Genomic DNA, 27,096 nt, shown 5'->3' on the forward strand with positions numbered 1-27,096 from the left:
GATAATTAAACATCGCCACAACTCAAATATGAGCAAAGTGCATTCCTATAGTAGCCACTGTTCCTATTGCGCTTTCTAACTTAAAATTTCTGCAAAGATCCATGCAATAAACTGCCTCTGCCTGAGAATTTAGGTTGGAATCTTTTTTCTTATTGAGTCATAGGATTTCTTTTTATGTCTGGATATAAGTTTTTTTCTTGGAAACGTGTGTTGGCATTATCTCCTCCCAGTTTTGGCTTGCCTCTGCACTCTGCATGCTGTCTTTTAACGAACACAAGCTCTTAATTTTAATGAAGTCCAGTCTATCTAGCTTTTCTTTTCTAGTTAGTAATTTCTCTGTTCTGTTTAAGACATATTTGCCTACCTCACTGCCATCCCCAACCCTGTTACATTCTTGATCATGAGCTTATTTCTTCGCAGATGTCCTGTCTCATCTGCTCTGAATTCCTGACTTACCGGCTGCCCTGACCCCATTGCACTGATATTCTTCAAAGCCTCTCTTACCTGTCCAGATCAGTGATCTGCTGGCAGATAGACCTCTCATTACTCCCTGTTTCTTGGGCCTCTCTCTCTGGTTTTCTGAGTTGTGCCAGTTTTGTGAGTTTTCAGAGTTTCAGTGTCAGTGCCATGTCTTGCAGTTAATGACTACCTCAGTAGTCTCGTCTCGCCGCGCCGGCGCGGTCTTAAGCGGAAACTTCAATTTAGAGTCAACACGACGTGTCGACGGGGGTCGATTCCATTAGGGTCGTCCTTTATTAGCCTCCTGTGGAAGTATGCAATCTGCAGGAATTTCCACAATTTGCGTTTCCTACGAGTTGTACTTGGAGGACACTGGGTCAGACTGGGGGAGAGGGGAAAACCAGAGGCCTCTTGAGATCCACGCGGCTGACAGAGCCGGGAGCCAGCAGGCACTGCGGAGCACGGGTGGCCAATCCGGAGAGCAGATGAAATTGGGAACGTTAAAGCCCAAAAGAGGAAAAAGGGCTTCCACTCCTGCATGGTTGGTATCTGACGAAGTGAGCCTGCGTGCTGGGGCTGGGAGGAGAAGGCGTTCCCAGGGGGAGAGAGACCCTCCCTGGAAGACTCGGCACCCCACCTGATGCGGATTTGCTCCCACCGTCCCCCAAAAGCTGGCCTGCAGCGGCTCCTTTGTCCTGAATTATGAGCCCCCAGCCTCCATGAAGCGCAAGAAAACTCAGCCCACCCTAGTTAATGGCAGGTAAACGCAGCTGATGGTGGGTGAATACAGCCACGGTCTCCTTTGGAACGAGCGTAGCAGGTTTTGCATGTCAAAAGCCCCTTCAGAATTAGGAACATGTGCAGAAGAGTTAACACAGCAGGTTCGAGACTGGGGTCTCCAGAAGGGCCACCTCCCAGGGTCGGCCCTCAGCCGGCGTCTGGGAAGGTGGATTTGGGGAGGGTCCCCCACTCCCAGGACTGAGGCGCGGCTCCCTGCGCCTAAGCCGTGTGAACAGACAGGGGGGTTGGGGCCGGACTCCTGCTGTCCTCCTGCGAGTCTGGGGTTTGGGTGCGTGTCAGGCAGAGGGGGCTCGTGTGAACGGCCCCCCGAATAAAGACCCCGCGTGCTGAAGCTCTAACGCGTCCCTGACGGACAGCACTGCACACGTGCTGTCACAGCTCGCGGCTGGGGGAATTCAGCGCGTCCTGTGCGACCCCACGAGAGAGGACGCTGGAGCCTGGTCCCCCTGGACTTCACCCCCCACCCCCTACCCAGTCCCCGGGCTGATCGTGCTCTGCAGCCCCTCACTGTAATAGACCAGCTGTGACGACAGCTCTGTGCTGAGCCCCCGAGTCCTCCCAGCGACCCACTGAACTTGGACGTGTTCTTGGAGACCCCCAACTCAGACCCCCAACTCATATCCTGGAGCACAGAGATGAACAGCTGTGCTTCCAGCCCCTCTTCCGTTGCTCCCCCTGAGATCTTGCAATGAACTTACCCTTGTTATGTAAGGCACCCCTAATTCAGTGCTGTGCTAAGTAGGGGTACTGAACCAGAATAAGATTTTACCCTTCATCTAAAGAAGCGTTCAGTGAAATAATTCACAAATGCATACATTAAGTCCCAAATTATGTTAGAAAGATTTCAGTGTGGCTGGAGTCTGGTGTTTTGAAAATGAGGGTCAGTGAAGGCGGGGGTAGGAAAGAAGATGACTTGAGGTGGATCTTAAGGGTGTGGCAGGCAGAACAGTGGCCCCTAAAGACACCCACACCCTAACCTGTGGGCCCCGGGAATATGTTACCTTACAGGGCAAAGGGGAACACGGTTGCCGCTGGAGTTAAGGTCAGCTGACCTTAAGGTGGGGAGCGTGTCCTGGATTGTCCGGGTGGGATGTGTACAGTATATATGCCTAAGGTAATCTCAGGGTGCTTGAATGTGGAAGAGGGCACACGGACACACGGGTTCTTGGTGCCACCACCAAGCGCCTCTGTTGTCCTGTAGATTTCCAGGGCAGGAGTTGGAGCCCTGCTGTCGGTGACTTTGGTTTTCTCAGGAGAGTTGACACCTGTCCTCTCAGCAGACACACTGCAGAGCTCTCCTGAACCCCCTTTGCTACGCTTGGGCTTGGAAAGTGTGAAGGGAGAGGTGGGGACTCGAAAATGGAAACACTGTCTCCCACGAAAGCTCTTCACCAGTTCCCTTCCCTAGTCGCCAACCTCCCCCAACCCACAGAGCTCACTCAGTCCCCACTAATCCTAAGAGGCAGGAATGATTAGGTTGACCCGTAGAAAACTGTCCTTTCTGTAGATGGAAAAACAGTTGAATATTGGCGATTTCATACCGTTTAACATAATATTATCATCAACGCCATTACGTGGATGAGGAAACTGAGGCTTAGGAAGGTTAAGTCATTTGCTCAAGGTCACACATTTGGTGAGTCAGGGAACGTAGAGTTGAACAGGGGCCTGACTCCGGAACGTGCTGGTCTAAGTGCGGTGACAGGCTGCTGTCTCCAGAAGGGGCTCCTGCTGGACCATGGGGAGAGAGAAGGCTGGGAGAGCACGGTTTTCAGATGCCAGGATGAGCACCTAGACCTGCCGTGGCAGCCACGGGGAAACCAGTGTACGACGGAAAGGCTAAAGCTGGGGGAGCAAAGAGTAGGATAAACAGGGACGTGAGGTGGAGGCAGGAAGGGGAGTGAGTTGGCTGCTGCGGAAACCAGGATGAGTGGGAGATGCTGGAGGTAACTGAGGAGGAAGGAGTGACCAGGGATACTTTGTTGTTTGGGTCTCCTGTCCTTGGCACCGCCTCTAGCGCACAGTAGTGGCTCGATAAGTGCTCTTTGCATAAGGGCAGAGCTAAGCAGATAAGGTTAGCAATTGTTCCTAGCATCGAGGAATTACCACGTTGAAAATACGGGGTTTCAGGAGCAGCTTTAATGCAAGCCAGGGTACTGTGAACAGTTCCTGTCATGTATATAGTGACACCTACTGCCAATAATATATGCTGGGACCCTTCCACCAACTTCTCTATATTTGTTGCTCTTATCTTTTTACTTAAGTGGCGCGTTGAGCGGAAATTTGATCACACATCATTGTGCAGTGGACGGTGTTTATAGGTTAGTAAATCTGGGTGGGCTTAAGGGGCCACATAGGTGGAAAGATATGAGGATAAACATACATACAGGCTGTTGTAAGAACTTCTGAGGTCCTAGGCGTCCTGAGTTCTGGATGTTCACCCCACATCATAACAAACATATTAAAATACTCCCACATTATCTAAATACTCTTAAAGAATTTAAGCTTTAAAAAAATAGTTTTCACTGGAAATTATTTGGCAATGGGGCACATTTAATTTATGATTGCTATGACTGCCTGGGAATCATGATGTTAGAAAATTCTTACCAAGTGATTTCTAACTCACGCATGGTTTTCAAATATAATGACATGTTTATCAATAAACTACAGTTATGAAGTTGACACGTTATATTTCAGGGATCTTTCTTTGAATATTTATTCACTTCAGATTTGCAGTGTATTTTTTTGCATTTGGGGCCTAATAAAATTTCTTTTTCAGTCCCAAACCTTTTCATAGGTCCTTGAAAAGCCTCATGAAAAAAATGGCCCGATGAACACTGCTGCTTGTGTATGATTGACCAACTAGGCATAAAAGTCAATGAAGAATCTCACGTTTCTCTATTCTAAGGCTACCCCAGAACAGAACATGGAAAAACAAGTCTTCTTCTTTTCATTTCCAGGACTTTCTTTCTCATTTCTGTTCCCCCACTCCACTCCCACGTTTACAATAAGTGCCAGCTGACATGCAGGAGAGGCTGGACGGTGACACAGATACACAGGGGACCCTTCTCAACACAACCCATGTTTTCTGGGGAAAAGAATTTATGATGAAAATTTCCCTAGTTGGACATTCTAGCCTTAACAGCTAGACACTGCCGCTTTTATTTCCGATGTTCAGAGGGCAGTGGTTTCAGACACGCCTTCAGCTGGCCCACAGCAGCTCCAGGAACTTCGGCCACACTAGCAGAGATGACAGCCTGACCCGGCCTGGGTGGTGGCGCGGGGGCCACACTGAGGGGACCCCTGGCCATCTGCAGCATCGACCTCGGGGCCCTTACCATCCCAGCCTTGACCTGCGCTGTCAGATCTCCACCTCGGCCCCGACCTCGGCCAGCTGATACCCACCATCCACCCCACAGCCCTGACCTCCGCCATTCTGACCCCCTACCTCAGCCCCAACTGGCCTGACTTACGCCATCTGGTACCCACCATCCGCCCTAACCTTGACCTGGGGCGACGGACGCCCCCGCGGCCCTCGGGAATTCCTGCGGACACTCCCGGGACCCCGGAGCGGACCCCGGAAGACTCGCGGACCGTTCGGCCGCCGACGCCTCCGAGCAAAGTGATTTCTCGGAAAGCCGAGTGCTTCGAAGAAGGCGGGCCAGGCGCGCCGCTCCCATTGGGCGGCCCCTCCCGCCTTTCCGCACCTATTGGCCGGCACGGCCGTCGCTCTGCGCGCCGGGCCCGCCCCCGGCCTTAAATTAGCGCGGGCGCCCGGGGCCGCGGCGCATCTCCGGAGCTCGGCGGCGGGCGTGGGAACGCGGGCGGCGGCCGACGGCTGGCGGCGGCGCAGGTGGGCGGCGGGCTGGAGCACCGGGGGCGCGGGCGGCGGCCTGGGGGTCCTGGGCCTGGGGCGCAGGCGGCGGGCGGCGGCGCAGGTCGGCCTGGGGCGCGGGCGGCGGCGGGAGGCGCAGGTGGGCCCGGGGCCTGGGGCACGGACGGCGGGAGGCGGCGCAGGTAGGCGGCGGGCTGGGAGCCCGGGCCGGGGGCGCGGACGTCGGCTGGCGTGGAGGCAGCGGCTGTGCAGTCTTGGTCTGCTTTCTCTGTCCTCGTTTTCTCCTGAATCCGAACCGAGCATCCAGGTGCGGCTGCTCCCAGAGATTGGCTGTTGCTTTAAAATAATCTCGTTTTTCTTAAAATCTGGTTGGCATGGAAAACTGTAGAATGGCCCGTACAATGCAGGGAAATATTGACCCCCTTGTTGTAAGACCTTCTCCTTTCCTGCTCAAATCCTACTCTTGGAACAGGGCTGGAGTCATAACCGTGAAACTGCCCCTTGTACAGCCGCGCTGGTGGGGTTAGATTGTGACGGGGCGGGCTGGATTTTTTAATTCTGATCGATGACAAGTAAGACTTCTGAGTGCGGTTGGAGGTCTTTTGTTTCCATAATAGCCCGGTCGTTCCTGGCAAGAAAGTCTGCTTAGGGCTCACAGCTAAAAGAGCATTTTGGTGTAACATGAGCCCCAGGGCAAAGGGCAGACTTTTCTAAGGTGAGGTGTGCTCCTTACCCAGAGGGGCGGTGAAGTGCTTTGTGAATGGAAACTAGAGACTGGATTTTCCAGAGTTTAAACTACCCCCCAACGTATGCGGGATGTAACCCACTTTTTTTGAAAGCCAAGTTAGGAGCCAGCCCTTAAATGACAGTCTTTTTGGATTATGGCAGTTTCCTCTCCAGCGAATTGGGAGAGGTTTAGGTATTTCAGCAAGATTGGGACCAGGAGGAGACATGGCTTTTGTGCTTTTGGTCTTATGGGTGTCCAGGGCAAATGACCAGGCGCCCTGAGAGACGTGGGGAAGGTGAGTCCTGCACCTGCACCACCTGTCAGGCCCTTCCTGGAATCCGGGTTGGGTGGGCCCAGGGCAGCCTCTTATCACCTCCTGCCTGGGAAGCCTGATCCCCGGCTGATTTATAGGGATGCAGATTAGCTCCAGATAGGACTTGGCCATAAAGAGAATTATTACCTAAAAATCGAGGAAGAGGAAGTTTTAAACATGTGACTGGGCTTATAAACGTTCCCTGGCTCTGTATTTGGTGGAATTTTGTTAGTGTTTAGTAAATTGTTATGGATCACACTGTAAAAGAATCTTAGGCTTTTAACGCCACTTAGAATCTTGGAGGGGGGCTTTCGGTGACAATTTAGGTGAGCTGTCCATATGCTGAGATCCTCTCACTTAACCGTGGCTTTTCTCTGCAGGGTGAGTAAAATGAGATCCTGCTGGGGGCCTTGGGGGTCGGGATGCCTCTCTGGGCCTCAGATTTTTGTCTTTTGAACGAAGCGGGGGCTGGATTAGATGATTTCTAGAATATTTTCATGTTCTGTGACTCACTCTTCCTCTCAATGCCATTCTCTTACTTTTTTTTTTTTTTTTTTCTTTTCTTTTTCTTATAAATCACCACAAGATTCGTCCTTAACAGTTTGGGGGTTATGAATCCATTAGAAATCCTGATGAGAAGGTGTTGACCCGCTTTCTAGCAAAATGCCCGTACAAACAAAACTTTGCTTTTTATTTCAGGAGGCTCCTGGAGCATGGACTCCAGTTTATGAACTTTGTACTAAGGGGGTGAGCAAAATGCTAACAAGCGGGAACATTTCATTTAATCGACAGATCCGCAGACACCAGCCTTCTTTTGTGTTCCGGTCCCTTTGGCCCTCCTCCACACAGCTCCTTCCTCAGGTGAGGGGAGATGCTCCATCTTTCCTCCAGGAAAGCCCTGTGGGAATCTCTGCCCTGCTAAGTTATTTTCTGGGGTGCGTGGTGGTGTCGTTTCATCTCTCTCACCAGGTGTCCCTCCCAAACCTGTCCCTTCCAGTTTATAAACACGAGGGACTGTTTTCAAATTCTGGGACTTTGAGATCCATGCACTTTGCCGATGAGGAGAGCCTCAGAGAGATGGTCAAGTGACTTTCCCAAGGTCTAGTTAGAGAAAAGCCTTCGCTGGGGTCTACAGTTTCCAAATCGAAGTCCGGTTCCCATTTCACACGCTTCACTCCTTTTGAATCCACAAACGGGCAACTGGAGTTAATTGGATGAAAAAGTTACAGGTGGCGCTCATGGGCCCTCACCTCCTCCTACCTGGGACCTGGACCCCTTCTCTGACCGCATAGCCATCTGCGGGGTGGCTGGAGTGTCCAAAGCACACACACACTTTTTGCTTTATGGACCAGGATGGCTCTGGATGTGACCATGTTCTTAGGGATGTTATGTCTTGTCACTGCTGATTGTTTCAAATTTGTTGGCCCGAAGAGGTCACATTTTAATCGGAAGAATTGAAATGCTGGTTTTTTTTGGGTGGGCGTCTGTCCAACCGCCTAGGGGATTTCCACCCTGTTCTTGTAAACGTGGGCTGTGAGTCGATACGGTACGGTCGTGCTCTCTTTCTCTGTGCTGTTGGGAAAGCTGTCTGCTCTGGCTAGAATGTTCTTCCCAAGGGTGTCTTTGGGCGCCCGGGGTGGTGAGGCCCCCAGATTCTGGTGCATTCTGGGAGAGGCTAGCTTTGCTCTGTTCTGTCACTGCAGTTGTTTTCCTCACTCTTGTCCTCTATCTCCCAGTTGGTCAGTCATAAGAGTTCCTGAGGAGGCAAGTTGGGACAGTAGTAACAACATGTGCTATTGAAAGAGAATCTTCTCAGGTCCAGGCAGTGTGTGAGGTGCTCTATATGTGTGGTCTGAGTCCTCACCATGACAACGCCCGGTATCTGCAGTTATCTTGGTGTGTCAGCCAGCGTAGCTGCCACTCCGAGGTTAAATGACGATCCAGGCTCACCCGGCTGAGAGATGGTGAGACTTGAATGGGACCCCAGCTTGGTCCCATTCCCAAAGCAGCTGTGAAGGGGCAATCTAGAAGGGATAGCCTTGAGGATTTCTTGTTTCTCGGAGAGCACAAATGTCATATTTGCTCACGCATGCTGGTCCAGTGGGGCATTAAGTCATGGAATTGGCTCTCAGAGCGATCGACTGCTCATTGAGGGCACCTGAAAAGGTGAAAGTGATTTCCCCCATCTCCTGCTAAAAATGGAACGATGAGTGACGCTCTCAGATGCGGCTGTGTTTGCGTGAAACAGAACAGGGGGTGAAAGCTGGAAAGAGCACAGCCAGAGCCTTAGTTGGGGCCACATCTCTGACGCACAGCTGCAGATTTCCCAGTGAGCTTTCAGTTTCCATTCAGGGTTGGAGGTCCTGGAAGCCGGCATTGTCTTCTCACAGCAGGTGGCCCAGAGTTCCTGGATCCGTGGGTTTCCCCCAAGCCGGCACCTGTGTTGTGATCCTCTGATTTTCCTGTTAGCAGTTCTTGGCTGTTGAGTACCTGGGGTGCTGTGAGTAATTAGACAGTGTTTGTAATTGCACAGGCTATGTTTTCTCTTTCCAAGGATGTGTGACCGCAACGGCGGCCGGCGGCTGCGGCAGTGGCTGATTGAGCAGATCGATAGCACCATGTACCCAGGGCTGATCTGGGAGAACGACGAGAAGAGCATGTTCCGGATCCCTTGGAAACACGCTGGCAAACAGGATTACAACCAGGAAGTGGACGCCTCCATCTTCAAGGTAGTGGCTTGGCCTCCCTGCCACCTCGTGAGCTCCTGGGGGAGCTGTGGAGTGATTGCTGTCTTTCTTATTTGCTTGAAAGTTAATCCAATTTTTCTTAAAACAAATGAGTGCCGAATGTGTCTCAAAAAATATAGTAGGTGATTTTACACCTGTTATACGATTTAACCCCATTCCAGGTTAGTTGTATATTGTTGGCATTTTCCGATGAGGGAAACCGAGGGCACTTTCTTCCCTTGCGCTACCATTTCTTTTGCATGAGGACTGGCAAACACAGAGAGAAAATACTTCTTTTAGACTGAGACCTTTTCCCCCGGGCTGCCCCCTAAATTCCATTTAGAATTCTAGGAAAGGTTTAATTCTTCATTCTTTCAGAGTTGCTACTTCTGCTTGGCAGTGGAGGGTCAGCTCAGATGAGAGAGACACCATCTGTCATGACTTCTGGGGCCAGGTCATGTGGGTGTCCTGAACCTGCAGCCGGTGTCTAAAACTAGCCCACTTCCCTTGAGTATCATCAGTACCCCAAGCATGGAGCGAGCTGCTGTGTAGTTCCACCACGTGCACTGAGACAGCGGCGCTGACTGAGAGTTTGCTCTGTGCTAGGCCCAGGCCCACGTGTTTTATTTGTTTTCCTCCCACACAGTCCTATGCAGTAGGTGCCGTTCCTGTCCTTGTTCTGTAGAGGCTCCAAGAGGAGAAGTGACTTGTCCAAGATCTCCCAGCTCTTGGATGGTGGAGGCAGTGTTTGAACCCAGGCATCCCAGCCGTGAGCCCAGGCTCCCAACCCCTAGCCGTACCCATCACCTAGATTCAGGCAGAAGAGCTAGGGCATCCCAGCTCTGCAGCCCAGCCGGCTCATCAGGATCCCCTGTCGGTCATCAGGGCCACAGAAGTGTGGGCTCCACCCCTTGGGAGATTTGGAGCCCTAGGTCCAAGGTGAGCCCAGGCCTCCATGTTTGCAAACAGACATGTCAGAGGTGATCCGACTCAGAATCTGGGTTGCAAACTGCTGCCATATGTGCTTGTTGTGTGGGCATTTGGGGGCCAGAGTCCGGGGAGGGGAGAGTGAGTGAGTGTGGGGAGGAGCCAGGAGGCTGAGCAGGGTGGGGGGCGGGCAGAGCCAGACCCCAGGCGCGCATGAGTGAGGGGAGCAAAGGCCTGCAGGACCCCAGCGCAGCACTGGACCCTTAGCCGGGATGACTGTCCCCGACACAACCAAAATGACAGAGATTGTACCTTGGCCCCGGAGCAGAGCACTGATAGGTCAAAGCTGGCTCATGAGGCATTTCAGTCCTTCACGTCTCTGCCTGGTGTTTGCAGGGGGGCTGCACGTCTTAGCACTTCTGTTACTGTGTAACCCGGGTCACAGAGCTCTTTGACAATCTGATGCCAGTTGCCTGCCCCTCCAAGAAAAGTGGGCGCGTGCGGACGTTCTGCGCTCACCTTCAAGGGGGCCCTCGTGGCCTGGACCTCCATCCGGCAGGTTTCTTCCCTTCAGGGACCCCAGGTCGGGAGCCTGGGCACTGCTCATGCCTCCTTTCTCCTCCTTGGTGGCATCGTGGATTCCTCTCTTGGAGAAGCTTTTTGCCTTTGGCATCACAGTGAATTTCTCTTGGGAATGGCTCCATCTAAATTTTAATATTGCCCAAGGTGCAGCCAGTCGATTGGGAATTCTAGATCACAGATGGCTGTAAGCCAGGGCTCCGCCACCTGGGGCCAGATTGTTCCTTGTGTGGCTCCGTCTTGTGCACCTCAGAGGATGTTAGCGTCATCCTGGCCTTGACCTTCTAGATGCCGGTAGCACCCTCTGCCCCACTGTGACAACCAGAAATGCCCCTGACGTTGCCAGATGCCCCCTCCCCACTGAGAACCCTGCTAGGAGCGGACCGTGGCCAGGATGAACAGATTGAAGCGGAGGCGTGGGGGTGCTGAGGGCACAGTTGGAGGCTGACCATCAGTAAAACTGCTTCAGGAGGGGGCTGGGGGCGGGACCAGTGGCTGCACGGCCCCGCTTGTGGCTTGCCGGCGGAGATGCAGGCCTCTCCATTCACCCTGCTCCCGCTCTGCTCTGGGGGGTAATGAAATAGAGCCCCAGATTTATACAGCTTATGCAATGTTCTTCATGGCCGTTTCAACAGCGTTGAGAAAAATGTGCAAGATTCCCAATGTTTCCGTTGATTACGCAGTCCCTCAGTGTGGCAATCTGAAATGAGTCTACAATCTCGGCAGGAATGGGGGCGGGAGGGAGACCGGGCGCCCACCCAGAGCTGGGCGGCCACCCGAAGGGCGACAGCCTGGGCTGCTGGACACGCACATGGTGGAAGGACCCGTCTGGCCCGTCCCCACGTGGTGCTCACTTCCATCCACCAAGGGGCACGTCTCTGCCATGTCCACCAACAGAGCTCTGCTGTTGGAAGAAGCCAACAGTCAGGCCTTGAGCCATCTTGAGGATTTTCTGTTTAAGTAGAGAACCTTTTGTTTCAAACATTCAAAGAAAACCTTTCAAAAATTTATGAGTTAAGAGAGAAAAAAAAAAAATGAGCCTGCTTTCCTGCCTTAGTCAGGGATCGTAAGAAGCCACTTATACCAGAGAATCCTTCATTGTCTGCAGGTGTCATTGTGAGGTCAGCTTCGTGGTGCGGACCAGAGACGGGAGATTGAAAAAGACATTAGTTCATTTTGTATTATCCCTGACTGTACTGATGAGGCCCTGATATCAGCTCATATTTATTCTTAAAAAAGTATTTTGCCTCCTTTTCATAAAGTTGAGGGGGAAGATCTAGTTAACTGAGGGTTATGACTCGTTAATTGTTCTGCCATTGACCAGGCTTTGTGACAGGTCTGAATAAATTAGAACTTACTTAGTAGCAGATATTTCAAATTCACTAGGCCTTCGAGGAAAAAAATCACATTTGACTTTTAAAGCACAAAATGAGACAGTAATGTTTTTTGTTTTCTATTGTTTTTAAATTTTATTGAAGTGTAGTTGACTTACAATGTTGTGTTAATTTCTGCTGCACAGCAAAGTGACTCAGTTATACATATATTTTTATATTCTTTTCCATTCTGGTTTATCACAGGAAATTGAATATAGTTCCCTGTGCTCTACAGTAGGGCCTTGTTCCTTATCCATTCTGTATTTAATAGTTTGCATCTGCTAATCCCAAACTCCCAATCATCCCTCCCCCTTGGCAACCACAAATCTGTTCTCTATGAGTCAATAATGTTAAATGGGGAAGAGCCGGTGGTCCCGGGTTTAACGCTGGCTGCTGACGAGCGCAGAGCAGCACACGGGCAGGGGAGACGTAGGTTCCGGTGTATTCTGAGCCGCTGCGTGGCTGCTGATGGCCTCAGATCACTCTGTTCTGTCTAGCATTTGCTCTTGAAGAGTCCTGAGAGATCACCCAGGTAAGCTGGTACTTGCGAGCTGGCCAGAGAGCCCTGCAAGGGCTCAGGGCAGGCTGGCGGTGGGGCGCCCGATGCAGCCCGGTGCACGTCCTGACTGCGGGGCCCTGCTTTGCTCTTTGGATCTGGCTTTCCTGATGGGGTGAGTGTGAGCTTTGAATGGACGGGTGCCCACGGCAGTGCCCCGTGGGCTGTGCAGCTCTGGATACACCCCAGCTGGTCTAACATGGCCCCCAAATCCACGCTCTTCCAGGCCCATTGGTAACGCGGATTACCAGCTCAGTGGTTCTCAAATGAGGGTGTGTGTGAGTCATGATAGTACTTCCTTAGGGGACACTTGGTAGTGTCTGGAGATGTTCTGGGTGTCACAGCGGGGAGAGGGGATGCTACAGGCACTGAACTTGTCTTACATCAGGGGAACAAGCCAGGCCGATTTTATAAATTTTATTTATTTATTTGGCTGCGTTGGGTCTTCGTTGCTGCGCGCGGCCTTTCTCTAGTTGAGGCGAGCGGGGGCTACTCTTCGTTGCGGTGCGTGGGCTTCTCGTTGCGGTGGCTTCTCTTGTTGCGGAGCACAGGCTCTAGGCACGTGGGCTTCAGTAGTTGTGGCATGCGGGCTTCAGTAGTTGTGGCTCACGGGCTCTAGAGCTCAGGCTCAGTAGCTGTGGAGCACGGGCTCTAGAGCGCAGGCTCAGTAGCTGTGGAGCACGGGCTTAGTTGCTCTGCGGCATGTGGGATCTTCCCGGACCAGGGCTCGAACCTGTGTCCCCTGCATTGGTAGGTGGATTCTTAACCACTGCACCACCAGGGAAGCCCTACCAGAACTATTTTAAATGGGAATCTGACTCAAGGTGTTATGGAGTTCCTGGCCACCTAAGTCAGAATCACTGGGATGTTGGCTAAAGATACGGGTTCCCAGACCTAACCCACAGGTACCCAAGGAGACTCTTGAGGGGCAGGGCCCAGGAATCCCTATCTTAACGAGCTTCCCAGGGGATCAGTACATGCGTTAAGCTTGGGAACACCTGCCTGCTGCTTGCTGAAGTAGAAATTCCTTGGGTTGGAAGTCGGAACAGCTGGTTTTTAATCCCAGACTGGGTCACCTTGGGAAAGTCAGCTCTTAGAATTTCATTTTCCCGGGTGAGGGTTGAGAATTCCCTCCAGATCTCCTATTATTTTAGGCTGGAAGACATGTCTGATTTTGCCTGACACCAAACGTTATTTTCACCTGACAGTAGTGACCTCCTGATTGGTGTGTCTGTATTCCAATTTTGAAATCTAAAAACTGTGCCCATCCACGTTTTTAATTTTTTTTTTTTTAAATACTGCCCCATTTTACATTTTGACTTAAAAGTTTCCAGCTTTGAATTTCTGGTCCTAGTTCAGATTCTAAGGTTTGGAGAGGTCAGAAAATGGAGCTGTAAAAAAACCCACAGAGAGGGAAAACATTTCTTTGCATTTTAAACAGTACCCTGGGGAGCGGTAGGGGAGAAGGGGGTGGGGAAGGTTAGAATAAATGCCAAAATGCAAAACAAAATTGCTGTTAAAAGTAGCAGGGCAGTGGATGACCGCAATCAGACTTTTTTGCAAATGTTCCCTTTTCACGCTAAATTTTAGCTAGAGGTTGATTTGAAAAGGCAACAAATTGCTCTTTGTTTTGAACATTCTAGTGAAACCATGTGAAGCTTCCTCTTTGTGCTACTTGACCTCGGGCTCCTCCCGGCCCTCTGGTCCAGGGGAGGATTTGCAGGGGGCAGAGCCAAGATACGTACGTGTGTGTGTGTGTGTGTGTGTGTGTGTGTGTGTGTGTCCCTCCGTCCTTGGGCCTGGGTCCGAGCAGGGGGCAGAACCAAGATACGTGTGTGTGTGTGTGTGTGTGTGTGTGTGTGTGTCCGTCCGTCCTTGGGCCTGGGTTCGAGTTCCGGAACGCCCTCCCCCCGACCTGGGTCTTTTCACTTCTGTCAGAGGAAGTGGTCTGCTTGGGGTCTCTGAGCCCTGAAATCCTGGACTGAGGACCTTCAGGAGGGCCAGCAGAGCAGGTCCTGCCCGTGGCCCTGGGTGTGTGTGGTCCCGGGGCCAGCTGGGTACTTCATGGGTTTTCTTCTCTTCCTTCAGGCCTGGGCCGTTTTTAAAGGGAAGTTTAAGGAAGGGGACAAGGCCGAGCCGGCCACATGGAAGACGAGGTTACGCTGTGCTTTGAACAAGAGCCCGGATTTTGAGGAAGTGACAGACCGGTCCCAGCTGGACATTTCTGAACCGTATAAAGTTTACCGAATCGTCCCCGAGGAGGAGCAAAAATGTAAGTATCCTTTCTTTATGGGCACTTGGCCCAACGGAGGCCGCCTGGGTCTGGGGTTCGAGTCGCCGCCCACGGGGTCCAGCTAAACAGATAGTTCTCTCCTTTACGTCAGCAGAGGTTGAGGTCTCCTTCCGCTGACCTCACCCACCATCTGCTGACTGTGGCAGCTTCCAGTTGAGAGGCAGCGGACGGGAGGAAGGGGCGGGAGACGGGGTGGCAGCTGGCACTGCCGCTCGCTGCCTGTTGGACCAGGAGCGAGCGCTGGGGCCTCTCTGGGGCGCAGCAACGGGCTTGGACGGGAGCAAGGCTCCCCGAACAGTGCCGATGAGGGATTCCTTTTGTTTTCTAGCAGCTTGCAGAGCAGGCCAGGAGAAAATAAGGCGGACAAAGAAGGGATGGCTGATAGGGGTTGAGGGCAGAGTTCTTGAATGAACTTGCAGATGGCGCGCTGTTGGCTTCATTGCTGGAGATCGGATATGCTTCTAGATACTAGATCCTGGCCGTTGTTTGGGAACCCCCAGATGTGATCATTCCTGAAGTCTCCTCCCGCTGTAAAATCCCAGGAAAGCAGTTGTGAGGAGATTAAAGCAGAATAGCAAAAACCTGCCTCACATCGCCCCCGCCCTAATGTCCACACTCTGCTCTGGTCAGACTTCACTAATCGATCAGGATGTGTTGAGCTCAAATCTGGCCTCAGGCGTTTTCAAAGTGCTGTGCTCTGCGGCTGCTACAGATTAGAGCTGGCCCAGGAGATGAAACCTAATTACCACCCCTAGTTAAAAACATTCTTTCAGCAGGTTGACTTTCTTAGCCGTTTGATGTAGCAGTTAGAATCTTGGCACAGCATCCTTTCCTCCATGGCCGCTTAGTCAGTCGTCCAGTAATGCTGGGAAGAAAGTAGAACCCTTGAAAACTGCCTAGGGCTGGGCAGGAATTCTGAGTTTCTGAGGGGGCTCTTCCCACTGCAGGGAGGTTGAAAATGTTGGTACGTAATTTTTAAAAAGTTAAAATCGTGACTCTCAGAAATAAATGGTGAGCCTGGGTCGGAGAGTAGTCTAACTCATTAACGAGGGCACCAGCGTGCCGTCGTCTAAGATTGCTTCACAGAACATGCAACGCAGGTGCGCACGGTCAGTGAAAGGCAGAAGGCTGAGCCGAACCTGTGAGTGTCCTGCCCGGGCAACACAACCATGCTTGGGGGTGATCTTCTCTAGTGATCATTTGTAGCTTAGTTGTCTGTGAATTAATACCTAACTCTACTGAGTCTGAACCCTAATGGATAATCAGTAGGAAGTCAAACAAACTGACCTTCCCCGTGGAGAATCAGATGGCCCTGAGGGGGACACCTCTTAGCTAATACTCTGGGGTGCTCTACTGCCGTCTGACTTCCAGTTTTGGATAAATTTTTCATCATCACAAAGTATAATAAATTGTGACTTGAAGGAATAGAGAAGTTTCTCTTAACCCTCCCACCCACAGGGTCAGCCAAGCTTGAACGGGCAGGTTACCCTGGCTTGTTTATAGCTCGGAGCGCAGCCTGTATCACCTGCAGGGGTGGATGTTACAGAAGCAGCGGTTCTCAGGGGGCAGAGAAGCCTCGCATTTGCATAATGTCTAGGTGGGCGCACTCTCCTCTGTACCTCAGTGGTTTGCTGGCTACTCTGGGGGTGCCCCACCTGCCCCCCGCTGCCCCCATCAGCAGCTTCTGAGTGATTTTTTCAAATCAAAATCAAATCAATATTCAGTCCGGATGAAACAGTGGGTCAATTCTACAGATGATTGGGACCGATGAATTCCAGCAAACGAGTGTTTGTTGGTCATAATACATCTCACATGGATAAATGTAATGAGGTGAGTTTCTGGCTGGGGAAGAGGCCTGAGAGGGGGGAAGAAACTAGCCAGTCCAGAGTGCTTGTCGTGGGAACGCTCGTGTGCCTTTAGACGGTTCCTGCCGCAGGCGGGTTCCAGCCTGGGCATCCGCGAGCCTTTATGGTGCGCCACGTGCGTGCACAGATGCACACATGTCTATTGGGAAAGGCCAAAATGAGATTTCCTGCCCATTAACTTTAAAAAAAAGACTCCAACCTGCAAACACATTTTGTCAGGAAATCTTTGCGTGTCAGATGCCCTAGCTTGTAACTCTAACCTCTGTTGGTTGTAGAGTAGATCTGATTTGAGTTCATCTTAGATCTCAGCAAATAGAAGGAAGATACCAAAGTGCTGCCTTGGTCCTCTGAGTGCTGGACACAGCAGCAGCCGACTTCTCTTGTGCCTGCTGACCAGATGACTGAAGCAGCGCGGGAAAAAGGTTTCTAGGCCTTTCCCAAACCAATGAAGACGCACATTGGCTTCTGTTTCCTTCAGCCTAGCCTTAAGAAAAAGCACTGACTGTGGCCCTGACGATGGTTGTGATGCCTCAGTGCTGGTTGTCATGCGCTTGTCCGGTTTTCCGTAGGCAAATTAGGCGTGGTGGCTCCCGGCTGCATTAGTGAAGCCACAGAGATGGAGTGCGGTCGCTCCGAAATCGACGAGCTGATCAAGGAGGTGAGTGGCGGCAGCGTTTCCAGAGGTCCGGCCCCGACAGAAGCTGCGCGTGTTCGGTGGAGAGCAGCGCCATCCCGAATGCTCTGCCGAGGCATCCGGGGCCGCGGGCTCTCGCTCGCTCAGGGATGGGGCGTGAGGACCTGCCATCCTCGCGAGGCCAGCCTCGAACCGCTGGTCAGCCCCCTGCAGCTTACAGCTTGTCCTTCATCCCAAGGGCTGGGGCCGAGCTGCCTGCTCTGCAGCAGTGAAGTTCCCTCAAGCTCTAAACTTGTCATATTTTAAACATTTTGAATGGCACCATATATTCCCTTGCCTTTTTAGGCAGGCTGTAGTGAAAAAGTAAACGTTCTTTGCTGCTTGGGGTTGTCGTCATGATACGGATTATCATACAGCTCTCGCACTGGTTACTAATATGCAGCTCTTAGTCCTTGATGGGTTGGAAAGCCATACAACCAGGCTTATTAGAATTGGACACAAGCTCATAGTTCATAGGCTATAAGTGAAGGCTTAATGGGGTCTCCTTAGGCAAAACACGTGCGTTTTTGAATACTAATTTTAGCTACCTTTAGCTTCATAGCTATGTTTTTGTGCATGTTGCAAGGCCGACATTGCCGAGCTAAAATTATTCCGCACAGCCTTGCAAAAGGGGGTGTGGGTGCTATACAGATTCTTCTCAACACTCACATGGCACTAACAGAATCCTCTGGAGTGCTTTGAGGGAGAGGATGTAGATAACAAGGTGTAGCCTCCTCTGGGCTGTCTGGCTTTCCTGCAGATGGCAGCTGTTAAGTCTCTGGGTGGGCTCTGGCAGCAGACCCAGTGAATTCCTGGCTTCATTTCTTTCCAGTGATGTCCCGTTTTCCATACAAGGCTTTCCAGCCAACTCAGCTGAGAGAGATACTTGCGTTGGCACGTGAGGATCCCAGCGAGAGCAGGTCTCCAAACGTTTTCTCACTGGGTTTGCCAGCCTCCTTTAAGGACTGGGTCAGAGATGGAAAGTCTAGACGTGGCGCGTGGAGTGAGATTGGCTGGAGCGCGGGAGACTGTGTCTAAGGTCACCATGTGCTTCCCCAGGGCGTTAGGGCAGCTGGGTGACCTGGCCATTCGGTTTTGCAATAGGCACTTCCATGTAAAAGGCCAGTAAACACATGAGGGGCCCCGCGAGGCTAGTGATTCGGTCTCGTGGTTTGACCGCTCAGCCTGGTGGATTTATTGTCTTGGATCTTTGAAGATGCAGAGTGAAACTTTGCTTCATCTCGTGCGATAGAGATGACAACGTGGTTTTAGTTAAGTCTGGAAGCCCAGTGACAGCACCGCTCTCCTCTCTCGCCCCTGCCCCAGCCTCCCGTGGACGATTACATGGGGATGGTCAAAAGGAGCCCCTCCCCGCCCGAGGCCTGCAGGAGTCAGCTCCTCCCAGACTGGTGGATGCAGCAGCCCAGCGCAGGTGAGGGCGGGGGCCCCCCCCGCGCTGCGGGGGATGGGGGGGGGGGGCAGAGGTGTTCCCATGGCTACCGGCCTTCACTCCTTTCTGCTTGGGGCGGGGTGGGCGGGGAGGCTACCGTGATCCCTATTTTCCTGAAGGTGACTGAGCCCAGAGAGCTGGCGTGGCTTCCGGCCCCGAGGGCGCAGCCCAGTCACGCCTTTGCGCCCCACTTGCCACTGTCCCCTGGAGGCACAGTGTCCTTCCCGTAGGCGGTGGCGCGCCCCGCTGTGCTCCTGGGAAGGGCGGACGGAGGGGCGGGAGACCAGAGGGAAGATGCAGCGGGGCTTGTAGGTCCGTTAGGACAGTCTTGTGACATGAGGACCCCTGAGAGCCAAGGATAGCCGAGGGCATCTGAGATGGGGAGAGCTCGGAGCCCTGGATTCGAATCCCGTGCCAGGAAGTTGCATATCTTATTCGAGCCTCAGTTTACTTGACTATAAAATGGAGACACCAGGACCTGCCCCCAGGGTCGTGAGGACAAGCGAGGCCTTCGCCCTTTTCTTAGCTTCTGATGCCCCCGCCCCTTGAAACAACCCTCCCTCCTGGGGCACGAGCGTCTTTGCCTCCTCCCTCGCCTCTTTGCCCCACCGTCCCCTGTGGGAGACCGGGAGGTAGCGGCCTCACAGTTGGCCAGGCTGCTGGGGGACGATGTCGCCCCGAATCCCTCTGCTGCGGCAACGCGACCGGGAACACTCGCTGGGCTCCGGGCTCCCCTCCGGGGCAAGGCCTGGGTGCGGGGCCGCAGTCCAGGGTATTCCAGCAGCAGACCCTGGGGCGGGAAGGAAGTGTGGCCCCGTGGTGTCACGCCGACACACAATCAGAGATTCCACAGCACAGGGGAAGGCTCCGCCCCCTGCCCGCCGGTTGGGTTGAGGTCTGGCTTTATGAAACAAGGGTCGCTGTGCCGGGAGGGAACACCCTGAACGCGGCGGAAGCCTGCGGCGGGGCCTCAGGAGCACACACGTGCGGCTCCTAAGGAGACTGGGTTCCCGCACACGGCTGGGGGTCTGGCTGGGTCTGAAGCTGCTTTTGTCTCTCTCCAGCAGGCCTGCCGCTGGTGCCAGGGTACAGCACCTACGACGCGCACCACGCAGGTACGGAGGGGCGCGGGGCGGGCTGGGGGCGGGCCAGGCGAGCTCTTTGAAGACAAAGCTCTCAGGACCCGTGGGGGCCCACGAGGGTTGTGGACGAGCGCGATCCGGTGTCGGAAGTTGGGAGCCCGATTCCTCCTTCTCACTGTTTGGCTTGCGAGCAAGTGGCGGTCTTGAGCTTCTTTTTGGGTTGAACTAACAGACAGATCCAAAGAGTTCTTTCTGGGTGCAGTTATGCAGGAGAAAGAGCATGGGCACAGACACGCTCAAGGCCCCGCTCTGTGCGACCCCAGGTGGAGGAGCTGAACCATTCTGAACTAAAGGCTCCTGCCCTGTAAGGTAGGGACAGTGGTGACAGCCACCGCAGCAGGGTGCCGTGAGGTTCTAACGGGGTATTGTTACAACTTGCTGGTAGGGACGTAATTGGTCAGTGTTACTGGGGTCAGTTTCCTTTACTGACATACCCTCTCCCACACCCAAGCTTGTAGCGATAAGGCTACTAATAACAATGATGACGACGACAGTGGTGATGGTGTTGATGATGACGGTGGTGGTGCTGGTGGTGAAGATGGTGCTGGTTGGGTGCCAGGATCCGTGCTGAGACTTTCATGGCCTCATCTCATTACGGCACCACCTCTAGGCAGGTGCCGTTACTGTTCCCACTGCACAGGCTCAGAAACCCTGGGTCATGCAGCTTGTGGGCCGCCGAGCTGGTCCGTTCTGTCTGTGCCCCTGTCTCTTGCGGGCAGAGGTGGCCTGTGCCACATGGTTGTCTAGTTTTGCCGGGGATTCTGGAATTTACATTCAGGCTCATTGGTGGCATCTTCAGGGCAGAGGAAGGCGGTGTCTTCCCCAGTAGCTGCCTAGTTCTGTGAGAAGCGAGCAGCTTGACTCATCAAGATGGACCACAGGACGTTAGGGCTGCGGGCTTCAGGCCTCCTGGTGTAGCAGAGGAAACGGGGCTCAGGGAGCAGTGTCTCGACCAAGGCCCTCACGGGATGGGTATATTTGGGGGGTGGGTGGAGCCAGGTCTCACCCAGGCCAGAAGGTTATAAAGAAAACAACCCTCCTGTTCTCAGAGCTCTTATCCATTGCACGGCAGCCCTGCGAGCTGGGGGCTGTTAGAACTCCGGCTTCACAGAAGAGGAAACAGGCTTTGAGGTTAAATTGCTGGCCCGAGGTCCCACAGCTGGGAAGCGGGGTGCAGGGTTCAAACCCAGGCATCTGGTGCGAGCCTGTTGTTGAGACCGGTTTATGCCTGGGTCACGGGGCCGTGGCCGGGGGAGTCTGCTGACTGATGCTTTCTGGGGGCAGAAGAGTAGCTGGGCACAGGGCTGCGGCATCTGGGTGAGCAAAGACAGTTTAGGGAGGAAGTTTCCTGGGTTGTTCCAGAGCTTCTCAGCACCCAGCGTGTGAGGAGACTCACAGCCACTGCCTCATGCCGAGAAAGTCCTGAAACGTTCTCGTAGAAGTTGTGGACTTTGGTCCCTCTGTTCCGTTCACACACACCCCACTAGGTGAATAAGCTGTCAAGGGTTCCCTGTTCTTAACCCTGCAGGCAGGAGGCAGTGAGTGAAGCGGACACGTGAAAGGCGCCAGGGAGCGGTAGGGAGTGTGGCAAAGTGGAGCCCCTTGCCCACTGCGCTGCCCTTGGACCCGCAGACCCAGCCAGCCTCGCTTTCCCCATTTACTGTAGAGAAACCAGAGGTCTGGATTTTTATGTGAAACATCCCCTGTAAGACGCTGGCAACAGACACGTGTTGACAGCACCCCACTGTGCTGGCGGACCCACACGCGCCTCAGGCCGCCAGCGTGTTCTCGACTGTGTTGTGGAAGTGACTAGGCTCAAGGGCATCGTCTGGAACTGTCAGAGTGGCAGGAGTGGCAGGCATGGAGCTGGCCTGCTGGGGAGGGCTGGGTCCAGGCCCCCAACTTGGCAGTCGCGTCGTCAGGGCGAGCGCCTTCACTTGTCTATGCCCCAGTTTCCTTACCTGGAAAACGGTGTAATTGTGAATAGTCTCCATCTCAAGGGGGTCGCTGTGAGGACTCAGTATACTAATGGATCCCAACCACTGGGCTCAGCACCAGGTACGGCTGTGAGACCAGGGATGGGACACAACTTCAGGGCTCTCATCTACGCAGCTCGTCTTTTGTCCTGTCATCCCAGTTTATTTAACCGTCACCTTCACGGTGCTTACACGCGCCGGGCACAAATGCGAGCTCACACAGTTCTCACAGCTGCCCGGGGGTGGGGCCATCGTCTCCACTTTGCTGATGGGGAGACTGAGGCTCGGAGTGGTGGAGCCGCTGCCCGGGCCACCCAGCTGGGGCCACACGCCAGGTGGCCAGGCTCCAGAGTCCGTGCCCCTGGCATCTGTGCTGAGGCGCCACCGTGGTCAGACTGTCCCCCAGCAGGGCTGTCCTCGGTGGGCGAGCGGCTAACCCGGGCGCAGGACGGGGTTGCCGGTGGCCGGGCTGAGGCGCTTCCCCCCCGGGGCCTCCACCGCGCGGCTGGAGCGGCCGTGTGTCCTTGCTCAGGCCTTCCCAGCCCTCCTGGGCAGTCTGGAGCGCCTGTGCAGCGGCCGTTCACACGGCCGAGAGGCGCTGGCATGAGATAAGGCCTGGGCGATGGCAGGGCGGCGGGGCAGAGCGGCGACAGAGTCAATCTGGAGCATTTCATTCATTTGGGACAGAGGTCAGAATTGCTCCGGAGTGTAGGGAGCGGAGCGTGGAGCGTTAGGTGGCGCAGACACGGCACGTGGGGAGGGCGGTGAGCGGGGGATGAGACGTGGGCTGGGATGCAGGTGCCGCTGAGCCCCCCCCGGGCCTCAGTTTCCCCAAACGTCAAGGAAACGAGTTGGACTGGACCACCTGAAGCCCCAACCCACAACCCCGCGTGATTCGGGAACACCACTGAACTCCGACGTGGGAGAAAATGGAGCAGGGCGTCTCGCTGTTTGAGCGGAGCCCAGTGGGAGGGTCCGAGGAATCAGGAGTGCGCGGCACGTTAACCCCGGCCGGGCAGGTGGCTGCTCGCAGGGCCGCCCCTGATGGTGGGGCTGGTGGGGCAGGTGGGGCCCTGCACAGCTCTCGGGGGCACCATGGAGTTGGGCCACTCACAGCCCGTGTGGCTCCAGAGGCAGCCCTCGGCGGGTCTCGGGCACTTGGAAGGTGCCCTGAACTCACCAAGCTCGTTGGTAGTGCGTGTACTTCTTGTAGCTTAAGGTATTAAGATGCAGGTCCCGCTGGGGGTGTCCCTGGACTCCCTGTTGTCTTCACTCCCACCTTAGTTTAGAGGTTCCCAAACAAACAGTAGTCACGTGAGCCCCACCTTCGCAGTTGGTTTTCGTACCTGGGTACCGCCTGGACTATTATTAATGTCTGACTTTTCTCGAAGTTTCACTTTTAAAAAATTAAGTTTAATTTAAATGGGGACCATCTATCATTGCCTGTAAAGGTGGAACCAATGCCACTTGCTGTAAGTAGGAACTCACTCAGAGGCCAAAGCAAAGTCAGTGGAAACCAGACACACTGTTCAGAAATTCTGGCCATTATATTACCCCCACCCAAGGCTCAGGGGCTCAAGTGCTCTGCCTTGTTTGAAAGGGAGGTTGTCAGAATTACGTATTAAGGGTCCATCAGCACCAAACTAGGGCTTTCTTTGATCAGAGATGGAGAGAATATTGAAAATGGAATAATCTTTTCATTTATTTAATGCTGTCTCCCCCCGCCCCCCCCCCCCCCAAGCATCTTATGTGTGGCACATTTTGGGAAACATTGCCTTAATTTGAGTACTTTTCAGACTTCTTCCTGAGAACAGGTTTGGATGAAAGGTTTTGGAGAGATTCTTAATTGGAAATTCAGGGAACCCCAAGGCGACTGTGGATTTGTCAGAAAAAAGATTACATCTTTGTTTTCACTAACCTGGAAATCAAATCTAGCATTTCTTTCCATTATGAACGTAGGCAGTACTGCGTGTGTTTGCGTGTGTACATATATACGTACATTCATATATGTGCATGTGTATATATGTGTTTGTTTATACATCTAGTATAAATTGTATGTTGTATACATGATAGATAGTGGTAGAGCAGGGCCTGTGAGATGGAGTTATTTTCCTAAAAGAATTTAAGTTGTCACAACATCGTTTACCCTCAACCGTGACTTGTAAATTACAGCAGTTACGAGACCCTCCCCAGAAGGAGGGAGGACACTCCAGCAGTTTTTACTATTTTGAATCATTGGCTTCCTTAGTGATTCTGTGTATTTAGTCATGCTTATAAAAACCGTGAACTTGCCCAGAATGCCGAAGAGTCCCAGGGCTAAGCCGTCCCCCGTTGGGAGAAAGGCAGGCTCCGGCCATGTTGGCACAGAAGGGACCGGGGCCCCTTCTCCCGCAGCCCCTGACCTGACCCCGTCTCCCCACAGCCTTCTCCCAGATGGTCATCAGCTTCTACTACGGGGGCAAGCTGGTGGGCCAGACCACCACCACGTGCCCCGAGGGCTGCCGCCTGTCCCTGGGCCAGCCCGGCGGCAAGCTGTGTGGGCCCGAGGGCCTGGAGCTGGTGCGCTTCCCGCCGGCCGACGCCATCCCCAGTGAGCGGCAGCGGCAGGTGACACGGAAGCTGTTCGGGCACCTGGAGCGCGGCGTCCTCCTGCACAGCAGCCGGCAGGGCGTGCTGGTCAAGCGGCTGTGCCAGGGCCGCGTGTTCTACAGCGGCAACGCCGCGGCGGGCAGGGGCGGCCCCAACAAGCTGGAGCGCGACGAGGTGGTCAAGGTCTTCGACACCAGCCAGTTCTTCCGAGGTCAGTCCCGACCCGCCTCCCTCCCGCCTGTGCGTCCAGGGGTGGCCCGCGGAGGAGAGGCCCCAGCCAGGGGGCAGCGGGGCGGCCCTGCGTTTGAACCCTGCCCTGCCCGTTCTCCCGGAGCCACCCAGGCCCCTCCCTGCCTGACTCCCGGCGTCTGGAGGGGGTGCCCGCAGAGGGGGCGCCTATGCGGTTCTTTCCTTGCGCAGCTGTTGGAGGACTAAGGAACTTAGCGCCTTGCCACGTCGTTGTGGGCTGTCCCCGGGCCCTGGTTACAGACACGGAGTCTCAGGCCCCAGCTCGGGCCTGCGGGGTCAGAATCCGCATCCTGGCGAGGTCCCCGGGCAGCCGTGTCCCCGTCCTGAGATAGTGACCTTGTGCACGCCCGCACAGGAGCGCTGCCCGAGGCTGCCGTCATCCTGGGAGGCGTGTGGCTAGGATCCCACGCCCGGGAGTTCCTCCTGGAAGGTTGGGACGTGTGAAATCAGTCACTCTGGTCCCCTGAGGCTGCTGGCCAGAGAACTCCCGGGGGCTTTCTGGAGAAGGGGCCCCGTGAAGGGGGACGAGCTCAGGTGCGAAAGCCCCGAGTCCACCTGGCCAAGGGGGTCGCAAGGCCAGGATTCGCAAACACCTTCCCCTGCGCTGGTGTCCCTCCAGAGCTGCAGCAGTTCTACAACAGCCAGAGCCGGCTTCCCGACAGCAGGGTGGTGCTGTGCTTCGGAGAGGAGTTTCCAGATATGACCCCCTTGCGCTCCAAGCTCATTCTCGTGCAGGTGAGAACTGGCGGCTTCAGGGCTCGCGTCCAGACCTTGCAGCCTGCACGTCTGGCTGGGGACCAGGCAGCAGGGCCCGGGGGGCTCCACCCGTGTGCAGGCCTGGACGAGCGCTTCAGGTGTGGGAAGGAGACTCTTTTCATCCCTGAACTATCGTCTCATGTTCCAGGACTCCCACAGTCCACGTTGTTTCCACTCCTTTTGCTTAGTTCATTTTTTAAAACTCAAAACCTCCTTTTCAGAAAGAGTCCCCCTGTTCAGTTGTCTTAAGGTCTAAGTTGACAGATTAGGGCTTTGCCAGCCCTTGTTTAACTCTAGTCAAAGAAATGAACTCTAATTGGTGGAATTCTGGACCCTGGCTCGCCAGACTGGAGCGCTACTGGGAGAGTGTACATAGGAGTCTTTGCAGGAAGACTGCTTGCTCGTTCATTCATTGGAGGCCTGGAGGTTCTGATGGATGGCTCTGGAGCCGGGTAATCAGAGAGGCCCACCTCACTCCCCACCTCCATCTCTGACCTTGTGGTGCATGTCCCTCCAGATCGAGCAGCTCTACGTCCGACAGCTGGTGGAAGAGGCTGGGAAGAGCTGCGGTGCCGGCTCCATGATGCAGGCTCCCGAGGAGCCCCCGCCAGACCAGGTCTTCCGCATGTTTCCAGATATTTGTGCCTCACACCAGAGACCTTTTTTCAGAGAAAACCAACAGATCACAGTTTAAGTCTCTCTCTCGGGCACCCCGCCCCGCCCACATCTAGAATTTCATTATTACAATTACTGTCGTAATTATTTAAGGATGTGGATCCCTCTGACCTGGGGTGGAAGGCTTTCCCCTGCTCTTCATTTAGTAAGGGCGTCCTCTGAGTACTTGACAGGGAAAGAGAGCTGTGCCCCACTTCTACCGTTCAGATGTAAGCATCGAAACTCGCACCAAATGCTCTGGAGGCTGTAACTGTAACTTGTGATTAAAACATTTATTTCCTGCATTCTCCCCTAATTACCATTAGTTGCTATGATTCATTCAGTATTTGGAGATACTTGATATTTCCAAAGACCTGGCGTTCAATTTTATTAGCGAATAGCTGTTTCCAGAACAGAAATCTGGAGTAGAAGATCAATTTTGTTTTTAACTTTGGTTAGAGCTATAGAGTTATGATTTCATATGCTTGATTCAGTGAAGTGTCTTCTTTTAAGCATGTTAATAAGATTTAAAGACACCTGGATACCAGCCTTCCTTTAATAAGTGAAAGCAAAACTCTTGGGTTTTTAGAAGAACGCACCGTCTTCCTAGAATTTGGTGCCAGGAGAGCATTTCCATTGCCAGGTGAACTGGTGTGTTTTCATCTTCAGACAGACAATGAAAACTTTCCTTTTGGGCCTTTGTTGCCAGGAAGCCTAGAGCTAAATTTATTTTTTCATTTCTGTAATTAAATCATCTGACATACCTCTCTCTTCTTCGTTCTAAATGGTTTTGACCTGTTTTTAAAATATTTGTACTTTTAATTGCCCTTTTTAAGTTAATTGTCCTATTGTAAACTGCCTTGAATCTTTTTTTTTTTTTTTTTTTTTTTTTTATAAAGTGGGCAGGCTATAAACCACAAGTTCAAAAAATAATTGTGGATGGCACCAGCTTTTTGATCGTGGCTTTGATTCAGTCAACCCATTCGTGGGCCAGCGATGTGGAACATGGGAGGGCAGCTGGAGTCGATTGGGGAACACTGGGTGAGATATGTCAGCTTCTCACCACTACGCTGGTCCCCTAGCCCCAGTACTCCTTGCAGTCAGAGATGACCCCACTCAGTGTGGAGAAAAGGGAACCCTCCTACACTGCCAATTG

At 53.4% G+C, this 27,096-nt stretch overlaps 1 protein-coding gene across 4 annotated transcripts; it reads left to right on the forward strand.

Annotated features, from left to right (window-relative positions):
* The first annotated feature begins 5,055 nt into the window (after positions 1–5,055).
* On the forward strand, positions 5,056–26,245 carry IRF8 (interferon regulatory factor 8). 4 transcript variants are annotated; one of them, XM_059904213.1, is made up of 9 exons: positions 5,056–5,110; positions 8,687–8,861; positions 14,382–14,565; positions 17,021–17,109; positions 18,451–18,556; positions 19,639–19,689; positions 24,115–24,492; positions 25,150–25,265; positions 25,804–26,245. In XM_059904213.1, exons 2-9 carry the CDS (start codon positions 8,688–8,690, stop codon positions 25,978–25,980), a joined length of 1,275 nt encoding a protein of 424 aa, XP_059760196.1. In that variant the 5' UTR covers positions 5,056–5,110; position 8,687; the 3' UTR covers positions 25,981–26,245. The 4 variants fall into 4 exon arrangements, with proteins under 4 accessions (XP_059760196.1, XP_059760198.1, XP_059760197.1 ...); XM_059904215.1 differs by having other exon boundaries at positions 19,642–19,689; XM_059904214.1 differs by lacking the exon at positions 5,056–5,110 and adding an exon at positions 8,492–8,525.
* The last annotated feature ends 851 nt before the right edge of the window (positions 26,246–27,096 follow it).

This window comes from Balaenoptera ricei, chromosome 19 (assembly GCF_028023285.1).
Source record: "Balaenoptera ricei isolate mBalRic1 chromosome 19, mBalRic1.hap2, whole genome shotgun sequence".
Classification (NCBI taxonomy): Eukaryota; Metazoa; Chordata; class Mammalia; order Artiodactyla; family Balaenopteridae; genus Balaenoptera; species Balaenoptera ricei.

Excerpts from the sequence above, each read along its gene's own strand:
- IRF8 (XM_059904213.1), top strand. The coding sequence starts at position 8,688 with ATGTGTGACCGCAACGGCGGCCGGCGGCTGCGGCAGTGGCTGATTGAG. Across the intron at positions 14,566-17,020 it reads CCCCGAGGAGGAGCAAAAAT|GCAAATTAGGCGTGGTGGCT; the intron begins GTAAGTATCCTT and ends GGTTTTCCGTAG. Across the intron at positions 19,690-24,114 it reads CTACGACGCGCACCACGCAG|CCTTCTCCCAGATGGTCATC; the intron begins GTACGGAGGGGC and ends GTCTCCCCACAG.